The sequence below is a fragment of the Rhodotorula toruloides genome (genome assembly GCF_000320785.1).
Source record: "Rhodotorula toruloides NP11 unplaced genomic scaffold Scaffold16, whole genome shotgun sequence".
NCBI lineage: Eukaryota > Fungi > Basidiomycota > Microbotryomycetes > Sporidiobolales > Sporidiobolaceae > Rhodotorula > Rhodotorula toruloides.
In genome coordinates this window covers 213825-228046 of record NW_015622976.1, presented here as the reverse complement: position 1 = coordinate 228046, position 14222 = coordinate 213825, and the positions used below count along the sequence as shown (strand labels likewise).

General features: G+C 61.7%; 6 protein-coding genes across 6 annotated transcripts; 5 read left to right on the top strand and 1 right to left on the bottom strand.

Moving 5' to 3' along the window:
• Window positions 1-647: 647 nt before the first annotated feature.
• RHTO_02037 (SNF7 family protein, charged multivesicular body protein 6) lies at window positions 648-1800 on the top strand (the record flags this gene model as incomplete). The annotated part of the gene is made up of 7 exons (XM_016415715.1): window position 648; window positions 706-760; window positions 841-883; window positions 992-1144; window positions 1228-1380; window positions 1462-1548; window positions 1666-1800. Coding segments are annotated over 7 exons (627 nt in total).
• Window positions 1801-2161: 361 nt separating this feature from the next.
• RHTO_02036 (Endonuclease relaxase, MobA/VirD2 family protein) lies at window positions 2162-3271 on the top strand (the record flags this gene model as incomplete). The annotated part of the gene is made up of 4 exons (XM_016415714.1): window positions 2162-2191; window positions 2370-3027; window positions 3085-3132; window positions 3189-3271. The coding sequence occupies 4 exons, from the start codon at window positions 2162-2164 to the stop codon at window positions 3269-3271; spliced, it is 819 nt and encodes a 272-aa protein (XP_016272284.1).
• Window positions 3272-3766: 495 nt separating this feature from the next.
• RHTO_02035 (uncharacterized protein) lies at window positions 3767-4890 on the bottom strand (the record flags this gene model as incomplete). Its single annotated transcript, XM_016415713.1, has 6 exons — window positions 3767-3869; window positions 3931-4143; window positions 4203-4299; window positions 4356-4501; window positions 4567-4684; window positions 4779-4890. 6 exons carry the CDS (start codon window positions 4888-4890, stop codon window positions 3767-3769), a joined length of 789 nt encoding a protein of 262 aa, XP_016272283.1.
• Window positions 4891-5403: 513 nt separating this feature from the next.
• Window positions 5404-7043, top strand: RHTO_02034 (translation Initiation factor eIF-4e-like domain protein; the record flags this gene model as incomplete). The annotated part of the gene is made up of 9 exons (XM_016415712.1): window positions 5404-5481; window positions 5612-5857; window positions 5943-5997; window positions 6084-6138; window positions 6210-6244; window positions 6307-6433; window positions 6488-6596; window positions 6686-6757; window positions 6861-7043. The coding sequence occupies 9 exons, from the start codon at window positions 5404-5406 to the stop codon at window positions 7041-7043; spliced, it is 960 nt and encodes a 319-aa protein (XP_016272282.1).
• Window positions 7044-7342: 299 nt separating this feature from the next.
• Window positions 7343-9326, top strand: RHTO_02033 (C-14 sterol reductase; the record flags this gene model as incomplete). Its single annotated transcript, XM_016415711.1, has 11 exons — window positions 7343-7469; window positions 7531-7779; window positions 7842-7975; window positions 8032-8139; window positions 8173-8379; window positions 8445-8465; window positions 8526-8745; window positions 8805-8883; window positions 8941-9078; window positions 9186-9230; window positions 9305-9326. 11 exons carry the CDS (start codon window positions 7343-7345, stop codon window positions 9324-9326), a joined length of 1350 nt encoding a protein of 449 aa, XP_016272281.1.
• Window positions 9327-10029: 703 nt separating this feature from the next.
• On the top strand, window positions 10030-14024 carry RHTO_02032 (uncharacterized protein; the record flags this gene model as incomplete). Its single annotated transcript, XM_016415710.1, has 4 exons — window positions 10030-10656; window positions 10722-12850; window positions 12918-13362; window positions 13425-14024. The coding sequence occupies 4 exons, from the start codon at window positions 10030-10032 to the stop codon at window positions 14022-14024; spliced, it is 3801 nt and encodes a 1266-aa protein (XP_016272280.1).
• Window positions 14025-14222: the final 198 nt, after the last annotated feature.

Below are 14222 nucleotides of genomic sequence, written 5' to 3'. Positions count from 1 at the left end.
AGAGGGCTCGGGGTTTGTGGCGAGGCCGACGCTCCTGAAGGAAGGGCGAAAGGGGTGGATGCCTGGGGACGGGCAGAGCTCGCTGATATGATGCGCGGGGTGAATAAGACATGCACCATCACCGAATGGAAGTCAGTGCCAGAGTCAGTCAATCCTGCGAGGGAAACAGTCAGTCCTGCGATGGGGGAAGAATCGGCGCTGTGGCCCTCAGAAACAGGAGCGCGATGCTCCGCCCGCTGTCGTCGTGAAGGTGCAGCAACACACAGCGTCGTCTGCAACGCCTCGGCTGCATCAGGAAGAGTGCGAGAGCGCAAACGCGAGGCCATGCAGTCGCCGTTGTTCAGCCCTGGAGGGAGTACGCCGTTTCGCACGCAGGGGAAAGCGATCGGACAATGCCAAGCGCCGTGCAGTCGAAAGCGCAGCGGCGCGCCGTGCCAGGAGGGGTGATGAAGGGTTAAGAGGTAAGGGGTAAGCGGGTGAGCAACAAAAGGTCGCTTTCCACTGGACAAGGCCAACACGCTCTTTCTCGCTCCTGCTGCTGCTTGCTAGGCTACTAGACCTGCTCTACTCGCTCTGACCACTCCTGCACCTGACCGCGCTTCTCTTACTCCCCGCTCTCGGCGCCTCGCCCGGATCATCCTCTTGCAAGTGCGTCAGGCCTTTCCTCGCTCCTCTCACTCTTGCTGACCTTTGCGAGACGCACAGTGGGCCAGTCGTCAAGTGCGGTCAAGATCACGCCGCAGGACCGGTCGATACTTGAGTGAGTCTGGCGGACCTCATGCTTCATTTGCCCTGCTCGACGGCAAAGACTGGAGCTGACGAGCTGCTGCGGAGTCACAGTCTAAAGCTACAGAGGGACAAGTTGAAGCAGTACCAGAGACGGGTGAGTCGGGACGGACCTCGCTTGCAGAAGCTGGCGTCTCTCGCTTTGACGCGACTCTGCTCCTCCCATGCTTGGAATCCCGAACGCTGAAGAATCTGCTGGTCGCAGATAGAAGTCGTCCTCGCCCGGGAGCGCGAGATAGCAGCCGAATCGCTCAAGACAGGCAACAAGCAGCGGGCTCTGACCGCCCTGCGGCAGAAAAAGTACCAGGAGACGCTGTTGTCGCAGACGGATGCGCAGCTCGAGACCTTGCAGAAACTCGTAAGCGTCTCCTTCCATGATTGAGTGCCTCAAGCCTTCTTGAGTCGAGCGAGGGACTGATCGTCGTCGTTGTATGCGAGCAGGTCCAGTCGATCGAATTCTCGCTTGTCGAGAAAGACGTCCTGTTCGGCCTCAAGCAAGGAAACGATGTCCTCAAGCAGCTCAACAAGGAGATGGATCTTGCGACGGTGGAGAAGCTGATGGATGACACGCGGGAAGGGATCGCGTACCAGGAGGTGCGGCCTCACTACCTGTTCGAGCTTGTCTGCGCCTGGCGGGCGCTGACAGCTCGTTTGACCATTGCCTGATGTCCGCAGGAAGTCAGCGCGTTGCTGTCAAGCCGGATGTCGGCGCAGGACGAGGAGGACGTGCAGGCGGAACTCGCTGCGTTGCAGGCCGAACAGGTGCGTCCTGCGCTCACTTGCCAATCGTCGCACGGATGCTCGAGGACATCCGTGCTGGCGTACAAGAAGGTGGTGATAGGACTGTCAGAATGCTCACAAGCCTTTCTACTTTCGCAGACCGGTACCAAGCTACCCGAAGCGCCTACCCACGCTCTTCCCGAAGTCGAACGACCAGCCGTCCACATCCCATCCGAGGCAGAAGCACGACCAGAAGAGCGACAAGCCGAGGGGAGACAGGCTATCGCGGCTTGAGGACTTCGAGCGCATATCGAGGAGGAAAGGCGAGACTTGGCTGGATGAGGCAGTAGCGGCCGGTTTGCGTTGCGCCCCTGTACTCGGTATAGACACTATACTCCTCTTTGTTGCGCTTGTATTGCATCTCGTGTTGACGGATTGCGCAACGTACGTCGAGGAGGACGTTCCCTCCTCACTTCCTCCTTCTTCCGCTTTCGCTTAACTTCGTAGAGTATTTGCCTACTCAAGCACGCTTGTCGGCCCGACGCCGTCCTCGTTGCGCCTGCAAAGCCCGACTTTACCACCCCTCCCCCCTCCCTTGCAACGCTTGCAACTCTCTCCCTCCGCCCACTCACGCTCACATCGCCCGAACCGCGCCATGAACCAGGAAGAGCTGGAGACGTACGAGGTCAGCCTTCTGGTCGCTCTCTAGCTCGCCCCCAGCGCTGACTCGCTGTTGTTTGCCTCGATCACTCACCTCCTCCGCCATCACCGCCGACGCCCTCGCAACGCCCTTTCGCGCCGCCTGCCTTGCTCCACGTGCCTCACCGGACCCATCACGATTACTCGACACTACCCACCCGCAGTACCAGCTCTCACAGATCAAGCTGAGCCTCGCGAAGGACCCCAGCAATGCAGAGCTCCTCACGCTCAAGACAGAGCTCGAGGACCTGATCCAGCTCACGAAGGAGTACCTGCGAACCCAAGCCGGCTCATCAGCCTCAGCATCAACCGCCTCTCCCGCCCCTTCCTCCGCCAAACCCTCCTCCTCTGCTTCATCTTCCAAACCCGCCGCATCGTCTTCTGCCACGTCGAAGAGCTCGCAAAAGGCGTTCAAGACGGGCGATGACTGCTCGTGCCGCTACACGGACGGCAAGTGGTACCCAGCGCGGATCACCTCGATCTCTGGCTCGGCCGACAAGCCCGTCTACACCGTCGTCTACAAGGGCTACGACACGCCTGAAGTCGTGTCGGCGAACGATGTGCGGCCGCCGAACAGGTGGGACAGCCAGAATGTTCCTGGAGGAGGAGCGGCGGCGAGTGCGGCGGCTGCGGGACCTGAGAAGCGCAAGGCGGGCGAGATGAGCAAGGAGGAGTTGGAGAAGGAGCGCAAGAGGAAGAAGAACGAGAAGAAGGCTGAGACGCAGAAGGCCAAGGCCGAGGCTCAGGCGGGCAAGGCGAAGAGCTGGCAGTCGTTTGCGAAGAAGTCGGCGAAGAAGGGCGTGCACATCCCGGGGATCACTGGTGAGCCCGCACACTCTCGCATCAGCTCGGCGGCGGCTGACGAGCTTCATTTCGCAGGTGAATCGATGTTCCGCTCGCCCGCCGACCAGAACCCGCAGGCAAAAGGTGAGCTCGTCCTGTCGCCTTTGAGCTCGAACTCAGCTGACGACGTCTCCCTGCAGTTGGAGTCGTCGGATCGGGACGTGGCATGACGAGCGTGGCGCAGAAGAAACGGCAGACGTTCCAGGAGGGTGGCGACGATTGAGCATCCCTTCCTTCCACTCCGTCCTGTCGAGTCGGAACGCGTAGTACTCGTATTGACTTATTGTATGACCTGCCGCGGTCAGACTCAATTTCAGCCCATCACTCGATCGAGCGTTAACGGGTCCCGAGGCGAGATGGCCTTTCCGCTTCTTCCTCTCCACCACAACTGACGCTGTTTTCCCGCTCAACCCAAGCTCAGCACACACATTCTCGACCACCACATCCGCCATCGACCTGGCCACGGTCTCTCCGTCACTTCACTTCGCCTCGCGCCTCGCAAGGCTTGTCAACTCGTGGGCGCTCAATCGGCTACTCGACGCTACACACTTGCTCAGTTCTCCCTCAGCTGCAAAGCTGTGAAAGCTCTGGTCTGTCCGGCTCGCTCTTGACCGCTTCCTCGACTTGCTTCGATATGCTCCAACTTCGTCTCCGCAGTCCATGCTTTAGTTTACTGGTCCCCTTTCTTGTAACCGACCTTTTGCAAAAACACGCCTTTCTACGCCGTGCGCCTCCAGACGCCCTTGAGCCCAGCGACAGCCGCCACAGTTCCGCAGATTCCGACCCAGGTGTTGTTGGGGAGGATGCCGCCGGGCAGGGACCTGCGAGGCCGTGCGATGTGTCAGTATCGCATGCTTGCAATGAAGCGAGTTCGCAACCCACCAGTGCGCCGTGAGCGGCAAGTATCCGGCCTGAACCCAGCAATCCAGCTTCAGGTCCCTCTCCTTGTTCGCCAGCAGCCGCAGCTGGTCCTTCTCGTGCTTGACCGACTCGGGCGCCGTGTCGCCCTTTCGGATGCGCTCGCGGTTCGCGCGCAGGACCGAGGCGCGTTCTTCGCGCACGAGCTGAAACGAGCGCCGAATCGTGAAGATTTGCCTGACGGTCTCAGGAGCCAGTCAGCGTTTGCGAAGAAGGAGAAAAGCGACAGGACGCACAGGACGACGTAGGCTGCCCAGAAGCGGCACGACCAGACGGCAATCTCGCCGATGCGCTTGGGGCTGATCTTGAAGACGCCCTTGCCGGCGAGGTAGTCTGTCCGTTCGCGTCAGCCCAGCCGCACAGCACAACGAAGCGGTCTGGAAACGCACAGAGGTGCTCGAGCGGGTAGTACAGGAGCATCGACCAGGCCTGGAGCTTCTGCAGCCGGAGGATCTGCTTGTCCTTGGGCTGGCTCGCCGGGTCGTTGAGCGATTGGGCCCACGAGATGATGGGGAAGATGCCGAAGAGGCGGTAGCTGGCGGGGATGAGCAGTAAGAGTCAGCCGAGCTGTAGCGGAAGAGCGAGACAGAGAACACGCACAGCGTTCGTGCATCCGAGATGGTCGCCCGCAGCTTGTCGATCCGCACGGCCAAGTCCCTCCGCGCCTTGTTGCCGAACCGCTTCGAGTTGAGCGCAGCAACTACGACGTAAGCGGCGTCTGTACGGGTGAAGCGAAGGTGAGTGAGCGTACTCTGGACGCGAAGAACGCTGTCCTCATTATAAGTAGCGCGCTCAAGGAGAGTCGCGCTCACACTGGTACACCATGAAGAGTTTATCCTGCCCACTCTGACTCCCTGCGACGCGGTTGAAGTGGGCGAGAGCAGGGGAAGGGAGGTCGAACGGGCTGAGCGAGAGCTTCGACATGTTTGTGCCGGGTTCGTTGAGCGTCTGAGGATATGCGGCGCGTGTCCTGTGCGTGTCAGGCGGCGTGGAGAGCTGCGTGCAGTGCTGTGGGACTCGAGGGAAGTAGGTGGGGAAGTCGAGGAGCGAGGAGGGGGTGGGCGGGTGCGGCGGGAACGGTGGGTTCGTCTGAGCGTTCGAGTCGGTCGTTCGAGCGAGTCTGAGCTGCAGCAGAGCCTTGGGAGTGTGTGTGAGCGGGTGGTTCTGGCGAACGAGTCCGGCGTCTCTTCAAGCCGGTCAACAAATTTCGGTCGAGGCGTTGGGTGGCTCGAATGGCTGAAGGAAGCAGTATCAAGTACAACTGCCCCTCGGCCTACCCAGCAAGATGCGCCGTGGGCGAGGAGGAGGCGAGGGTGTTCCTGCGGCGACAGCGCGACGACGCCAGCTTTTGGCGGGATGCGACTGGCACTGATGGACCCAGAGAAGCTATAGAGCGCAGCAGGCTCACTCGCAAGCCAGCTCATCGATGTTGGCGGAATGTCAACGGGCAAAGTCAACCTCGAGCAGGTCTCCCTCCTGCAACACACGCTCACACGCCCAAGATGCTCCTTGAAGGTGCGCAACGGAGCTATTGACCGTCTGCGCACACGCTGACACACGCGCACTCGTTTCCCAGGCGCCGTGAGTCCCGCTCGTTCCCCCACCCCGTTCTCATCACTCGACACTCACACTCGCGCGACAACAGCTCATCGGACCCGCGACGTACGCCGAGTGCGACGAGTTCCTCAACGCTTACAAGCCGAGCGCGGCAGACCAGACCAGCGGGCCTTGGTACTGGGCTCAGTTTGGCGTGAAGGCAAAGGAGGGGGACGGCGTCCAGGCTGACAAGCCGGCTGAGGACCTTGACGAGGACGACTCGAAGCGCGTCAAGCTTGACAAGAAGGGAAAGGTGCTGGTGGATGACCTGGTCAAGCAGTGCCAGCACATCAAGGTGCTTCTCCGGGCGACTCTCCTGCTCTTCTTGGCGAATCTTTGCAGGACATTCACGTCGCTGACGCATCACCTCTCATTCGTAGGAAACTGCCCCCGTCCGCTCGAACAAGGCGAAGAAGCTGCGATCTCAGAAGGAGCGTGAGTTTGCGGTCGCCTCTTTAGCCGGTCCTGCTCCTCAGTTCTGCGACGGAGTACACTGATGCAGCTCCTCGCATTCCCTACAGTTCGCGAGGAGGAGTATGCAAAGTTCAACGAGGAGGTTGCCAAAATTGCGAAGGAGTGCGTTCGCGTTCGCCCTTTCCCCCAACATCCGCTTTCCCTCGTTGCGCTAATCGTGCCCACGCACACAGGTGCGGCATCGTGACCGGCAAATGGCTCTTCTACCGTGCGTAACCGCTGGCTCTCCTATCATCGTGTCCCGCCGGCTGACACCTCGGCTGCTAACAGCCACGCCCGAGAGTGTCGACATCCTGTGGTCAAAAATCGTCAAGGCTGTCGCGGTCGACGACGGGGCCCTCGTCAAGACTGGCGCAGTGCACTCGGCGAAAGTGAGCACGACGCCGGGTGACTCGGGGTGCGTTCCTTCCCTTCCCACGCACTTTCGCTGTGCTGATGAGGAGGGCAACAGCTCGTACGTCATCTGCGTCTACTGCGACGACTCGTGGGACAAGGAGGCGGTCGGCAAGGTGTTCAAGACGCTCGTCGAGGACCACAACTGCGTCAGCAGCGCGTACAAGGTTCGTCCTGAGCCGGGGTCCTGTTTCGTCTCGTGCAAGATCTTGCGCGAGTTGCTCATTGCTAATCGCCGATCTCTCGGTTCGGACAGACCGACGCGTTCACGATTCTTGGGATCGACAGCAAGCACTCGAGCGGCATCCGTTCGAGTCTGTACGGCAAGGTGTGCCGGCGTCCTTCGCCGTCATCCTCGTACTGCGTAGCCACAAGCTACCGACAGTTGATGTGAGCTGTTGGAGGCCCAGCTGACACCAAAGCTCACGCAGAACGACTTCATGACCAAGGAGGAGATCGAAGAATCGCTCGCTCGCGGGTCCAAGGCCAAGGCGGCCAAGAAGAACAAGACGCTCGAGGAGGAGAAGGCCCTTGACGGCGAGGGCTTTGACCCCGTGTCAGAGTCGGAGGACGAGGAGCGCCCGCGCAAAAAGGCGAAGAAGGCTGCGAAGTGAGGAGGACTCGCTTCGAGGGAAATGGACGGCGCCGCTTGATTTCCCGCGTATATACCTACTCTGTAACATACCATTCTCGTTCTCGCTGCAGCTGGAAGCGAATTCGCGGCGACGTCGGGCGATTCGCTCGCTGGCTTCTCGGACTTCGCAAATCGCTCGATTCTGGTTGACCTTGGATCGGTCGACCTCTCCCTTCGCCCACCTCCTTGGCTTCATCGAACTCGCTCACTGCTCACGACCACCTGTGACTGCCCAGTGCTTCTCCCGCTTCATACGCTGCTCTCGCGCCTCATCGAACCATGGCTTCCTCGTCGGACAAGGGCAAGGTCGCGGCGTACGACCCTGCGCCGCGAACAGAGCATTACGAGTTTGGAGGAGGACTTGGTGCACTGGGCGTGACACTCGCCGTGCCGTTCTTCACCTACTGTGCGTCCCTCCCTTCCCTCCCCACAACTTCATCTCTCATCGAAGTTTGCGCGAGATGCAGGGCTCGCTTTCGCCTGTACGGCCGAGCATTGTCCTCCTTGGCCTATGAGCAAGTTCGTCGCCTTCCACTCGAACGGTCTCGAGGCGATGCGCGACTCGGCTTGGTGGGAGAGTCTCTGGAGCTGGGAGGCGGCAGGCGTCTACCTCGCTTGGTATTTCTGGACGGTTGCGTGTGCGATCGCGTTGCCTGGGAAGGAGATCGAAGGAGTCGAGCTGAGGAACGGGAAGAAGCTCAAGTACACCATGAACGGTGCGTTCCTCCCTTTGTCTTCCAGCAAGGTCCTTTTGTTGACCCACTATGCCTCTTTACAGCGTTCTCGACAATGATGGTCACCCTTGGTGGCATCGCCGCCTGGACGTACAAGTTCGGACCCGGCGCGCTCCTCTACATCCCGAACCACTGGCCGCAGCTCATCTCGGCTGCGCTCGCCTGGTCTGCTTTCCTCGTGCGTTCGCTCTCCTTTCTCGTGCATTTCAGCATACTGACGCTGCTGTGTTGCAGGCCACGTTCGTATACTACCAGAGCTACATTGGAACCCAAATGCTCGCGCTGGGAGGAAACACCCCCAACCCGTTCTACAACGCGAGTCCCGTCTTCCGGTCGCCTCACGTTGCTCCAATCTGACACTCTACCGCATTGCAGTGGTTCATCGGCCGGGGCCTCAACCCACGTCTCGGCGACTTCGACATCAAGGCTTTCAACGAGATGCGACCGGGCCTCATCCTCTGGATCGTCATCGACCTCTCGATGGTTGCGTACCAGTACTCGACTATCGGACGCGTCACCGACAGCATGATCCTCACCGTCGCGTTCCATTCGTGGTATGTACTGGACGCCGAATTCAATGAGGTGAGCCTGCCGCCCCCAGTCGTCGACTTCCGCTGCTCGAGCGCTAACACTGTCGCACGTCGCAGCCTGCCATCCTCACGACTATGGTGAGCGGTATCGACTTTCATCCGACTGCAGCGACCACTCTGACGTATCTTTGACCACAGGACATCACGACCGACGGCTTCGGCTTCATGCTCTCGGTCGGCGACCTCCTCTGGGTGCCGTTCACCTACTCCTACACGGCGTACTACCTCGCCTTCCACCCAAAGGACATCGGCCTCTCAGGCTGCGCGGGCGTCCTCGCCGTCCAGCTCGTCGGGTACTGGATCTTCCGCAGCAGCAACAACGAGAAGAACGAGTTCAGGTCCGGCAGGAACCCGAAGAGTGCGGTCGCTCTCGAGTCTGTGTAGGAGAATGGGAACGCTGACGAGCGGGTTGGGCAGATCTCACGTCGATGCAGACTGAGCGCGGAACTCGCCTCCTCACGTCTGGCTGGTGGGGCATGTCCCGTCACCCGAACTAGTGCGTCGTTCTCTCCTTCTCCTCCTTGCTCGTCCAGTGAATCCGCTCGCTCGACAGCCTCGGCGACTGGATCATGGCCTGGGCATGGTGCTTGCCCTGCGGCTTCTCCACCCCGCTGCCGTACTTCTACCCCATCTACTTCGGCATCCTCCTCGTCCACAGGCAGACGAGGGATGATGAGGCGTGCGCGAAGAAGTGAGTTGCGGTCGTTTGCTGCTGCCATTCGGTGGGAAGCTGGGCGCTAGGACCCATCCGGTGGCTGCATTTGAAGGCCCGCTGACACATGCTCCGTCTCCTCGCAGGTACAAGAAGGACTGGGAGACGTACAAGCGTCTCGTTCCCTGGCGGTGCGTCCACTCTTCCGCCGCGGCCCACCTCCCTTCGTACGCTGACTCTCCGTCGCCTTCCTCTTCGCCCGCAGCATCATCCCCTATGTCTACTAGGCTATCCGTACCCTCTGCTGCCTCGATCCTTGCAGTGAACTAATTCTCAACGGTTGACATTTGGCATTCTTCGAGGAGGACGAGAGACGCGGGAAAGCAGCGCTGGTCGGATTCGCCTTCAGTGGACGCCACTCAGAGCGCTGCAAACGCTTTCAGCGAGTCGAAGTCGAGCGACACCTTCCGCGACTTCCTCTCCCCACAAAGCTCTTCCGCTCTCCCAATCCTCTCGCTCCTCGTCTCCCGCTCCGAGCGCCTCCTTACGGCTCACGAGCACTCGCAACGACTCTACGAGCGCACCCACTTCGCCCCTAGACTCCCGCAACTCCTCCCGCGCTCCGACCTCCTCAACGTCTCAACCCATCGGAACCTCCCCTCGTACGTCCTCCTTTGGCTTGGGCGCTTTCTTGCGACAGTGTGGAAGTCCTGTAGGACCGCTTGGGCTGCCTGGCTGCGCCTCGGAAGGTGCCATTCGCTGGGATGGCAGCGGGGCGGTGCTGACCCCAACGAGCCATGGACGACGACGTTGTGGCCTCCTCGACTTGGCGAAGCGGGCTGATGAGGGGCACAGGCGTCTCAGAAAGACGTTTCATAGCTGCACACGGCGAACGAACGAGCCGGAACGGGAGGCTGACGACTTCGCACCGCTCACCCCACAGCTAGACTTCTCCGCTTCTCCCGCCCCTCTACACCTCGAACGAGCACGATGAACGGCCGAGCGACGCGGAGCGTGACTGGGACGTCGACGCCGGTCCACACGGCGACGACCCGACCCCTCGTCCTCTTGCACCCCTCGACCCAAACCCGCATCTCGCTGCACGTCCCCTCCACGTCGCAGGAATGGATCGCCGCCGAAGTCGCGCGCGACACCTTCCAGGACTGGCTTCACGCTGCCGAGAAGAGCGGAAACCTCGTCGGATTCGAGGCGGCCGAGCTTGACGACGAGCAGGCTGGCGAGGGCGACGACGAGAAGGAGCTCGTCCTCACCGCCTACTTCTTGAAGCACGTTGCCGGCCTTCTCCCCTTCCCGTCGACAGCTACCTCCCCCGCCACCGCCGCCGTCCTCCTCGCCGCCTTCAACCACTTTGCGTCCGTCTACCTCAGCGGAACCGATGTTCACACCCTCACTGCCTCGCTCGCTGCTCCCGTCCGCGCTCTCGTCATCTCGTCCTTCTTCCTCGCCAAGACCAAGCTCGAGGTCGAGGGACTCGGCAAGGTCTTGCCCAAGCAGTCCGAGTCGGCGCTCCTGCAGAAGGCTGCGACCGGCCAGGCAGAGGTCTTCGCTCTCTTCGGTGGTCAGGGAATGAACGAGGTCTACTTTGACGAGCTCCAGGTGCGCGGACTCGACTCGAGCTCACGGAGTCGCGGACGGCGAACTGACCTTCCTCCCTCTCGCAGACCCTCCACGACCTTTACACCCCGCTGCTTACGCCCTTCCTCGCCCGCGCCTCCGAACACCTCGTCTCTCTCGCTGCCGCCGAGCAGCACACCCTCCTTTACGACCACTCGCTCGACGCCCTTGCCTGGCTGCAAGATCCCTCTACCCGCCCCGAAGTCCCCTACCTCGCGACTTGCGCCGTCTCGCTCCCTCTCATCGGTCTCACTCAGCTCTGCCAGTACGTCGTGTACGGCAAGGGCTCGTCGCTCGGTCCCGCCGAGCTCGGCGCCAAGTTCAAGGGCGCGACCGGCCACTCGCAGGGTGTCGTCTCGGCTCTTGTCATCGCGCACGAGTACCCTCCCGCGTCCAAGGACGGCAGCGACGCGTGGGAGCCTTTCTACGAGCAGGCCCTTCGCGGTTTGACCGTCCTCTTCCAGATCGGTCTCCAGGGCACGCTCGCCTTCCCCTCCATCGCCATTTCGCCCGCTCTCGAGTCGAGCTCGGTCGAGAATGGCGAGGGTGTCCCGACTGCCATGCTTGCCGTCACCGGCCTCGACCTCAAGTCGCTCGAGAAGAAGATCGCCGAGGTCAATGGGCACGTCAAGTCTGAGGGCCGCGACGAGACCGTCTCGATCAGTCTCTACAACGGTGCGAGGGCGTTCGTCGTCACTGGTGCGCCGAAGGACCTCGTCGGTCTCGCCGACGGCCTTCGCAAGAACCGCGCGCCGGCCGGCAAGGACCAGTCGAAGATCCCGCACTCGAAGCGTCTCCCCGTCTTCTCGATGCGCTTCCTCCCCATCAACGTTCCCTACCACTCGCATCTCCTCCAAGGCGCGACCGAGAAGGCGCTCGCGACGTTCTCGGCTGAGGAGGCCGCCCACTGGGCGCCTTCATCGTTCACCTGCGCCGTCTACAACACCGAGGACGGCTCCGACATGCGCCAGCTCTCGGCTTCGTCGGTTCTCGAGTCGGTCTTCCAGCAGATCTTCACCTCGCCCATTCACTGGGTCTCGCACGCCACCAACTTCCCCTCGTCCGCGACGCACGCCATCGATTTCGGCACGGGCGGCGCGAGCGGCATCGGTTCGCTCTGCGCGCGCAACTGGGAGGGCCGCGGTATCCGCACGATTATGCTCGGCAACCGCGGCGAGGGCGTTGGTGCCGGCAAGGAGGCTTGGGGCAAGAAGGTCCCGACCGAGGAGAAGTGGAACGAGCGCTTCCACCCTCGCCTCGTCCGCACCAGCGACGGCAAGATCCACCTCGACACGCCCTTCTCGCGCCTCCTCTCGAAGCCGCCCCTCATGGTCGGTGGTATGACCCCGACGACCGTCAAGGCCGGCTTCGTCTCGGCCGTTCTCCGCGCGGGCTACCACATCGAGCTCGCTGGCGGCGGTCACTACAACGAGAAGGCTGTCCGTGCCAAGGTCGCCGAGATCCAGAAGCTCGTGAACAAGCCCGGCATGGGCATCACCCTCAACTCGCTCTACATCAACCAGCGCCAGTGGACGTTCCAGTTCCCGCTCTGGGCCAAGATGAAGCAGGAGGGCGAGCCCGTCGAGGGTCTCTGTGTTGCTGCCGGTATTCCCTCAACCGAGAAGGCCAAGGAGATCATCGACACGCTCCGCGAGGCCGGCATCAAGCACGTCTCGTTCAAGCCCGGTTCGGTCGACGGCATCCGCCAGGTCGTCAACATCGCCTCCGCCAACCCCGACTTCCCCATCATCCTCCAGTGGACTGGTGGTCGCGCCGGCGGTCACCACTCGTGCGAGGACTTCCACGCCCCGATCCTCGCGACGTACGCTTCGATCCGTCAGCACCCCAACATCAAGCTCGTCGCCGGCTCTGGCTTCGGCTCGGCTGAGGGATGCTACCCTTACCTTTCGGGCGAGTGGTCGGAGAAGCAGTACGGCGTCGCGCGCATGCCGTTCGACGGCTTCATGTTTGCTTCGTGGGTCATGGTCGCCAAGGAGGCGCACACGAGCGAGTCGGTCAAGCAGCTCATCGTCGACGCGCCTGGTGTCGAGGATGGCCAGTGGGAGCAGACGTACGACAAGCCGACCGGCGGCATCCTCACCGTCAACTCGGAGCTTGGCGAGCCGATCCACAAGGTCGCGACTCGTGGTGTCAAGCTGTGGGCCGAGTTCGACAAGTGCGTCTCGCCCTCTTCTCTCCCATCTCGCACTACTTTCTGACGTCTCGCTTTTCCCGCTTCTCAGGAAGGTCTTCTCGCTGTCGAAGGAGAAGCAGCTCGCATGGCTCGCCGACAACAAGAAGTACGTTATCGACCGCCTCAACGCCGATTTCCAGAAGCCCTGGTTCCCCGCCAAGGCCGACGGCTCTCCTTGCGACCTTGCCGACATGACCTACGCCGAGGTCAACGCCCGCCTCGTCCGCCTCATGTACGTCGCGCACGAGAAGCGCTGGATCGACCCGTCGCTCCGCAACCTCGTCGGCGACTGGATCCGCCGTGTTGAGGAGCGTCTCTCGAACGTCAACGACTCGGGCATCAAGATCTCGGCACTCCAGTCGTACTCGGAGCTGAACGAGCCTGAGGCGTTCCTCAAGCAGTTCCTCGCCCAGTACCCGCAGGCCGAGGACCAGATCCTCGCCTCCGCCGACGTTTCCTACTTCCTCGCCATCTCTCAACGCCCCGGACAGAAGGTGAGCTGTCCTCCGCTCGTACCGGCGTACTTGACGTGTGCTGACTCTCTCCCTCTCGGCAGCCCGTCCCCTTCATCCCCGTCCTCGACGCCAACTTCAGCATCTGGTTCAAGAAGGACTCGCTGTGGCAGGCCGAGGACATCGAGGCCGTCTTTGACCAGGACCCGCAGCGTGTCTGCATCCTCCAGGGACCGGTCGCCGCCAAGCACTGCACCTCGACGCAGACGCCCATCGCCGAGATGCTCGGCAACATCGAGCACCAGCTCGTCAAGAACGTCCTGGACGACTACTACGGCGGCGACGAGTCCCAGATCCCGACTATCGACTACCTCGCGCCCCCTCCCAAGCCGGTCGACGCCGGCGCTATCCTCGCCGAGAACAACATCGCGCACTCGGTCGAGGAGCTCGCCGACGGCGGCAAGAAGCATGTCTACTCGATCAACGGTGTCCTCCCGCCGACGGGCGACTGGCATGCCGCACTCGCCGGCCCCAAGCTCGACTGGCTCCAGGCGTTCCTCTCCAACGTCTCGATTCAGGCGGGCGAGCAGTCGATTCCTAACCCCGTCAAGAAGGTGCTGGCGCCGAGGCACGGGCAGCGGGTCGAGCTCACCCTGAACAAGGACGGCCAGCCCCTCAAGCTCGACGTCTTCGGCGGGCTCTGAGCCCCTCTTTTCTCCTTCCTGGGTCTTCTTGTTTTTGGCTTAGAAGCAGTGCCTAGATTTCCCTCTTCACCTTTCGCCGTGTCGCCTATTCCTCGGAGCGCTTCTCTTGTTCGCCTCGCCATCCTCGTTTCGCATCTTCTCGTCGGATTCTCCTCTTCCGTGGTCATTCTTAGCCGGTCCCTTCTCTCATGCGCTTTC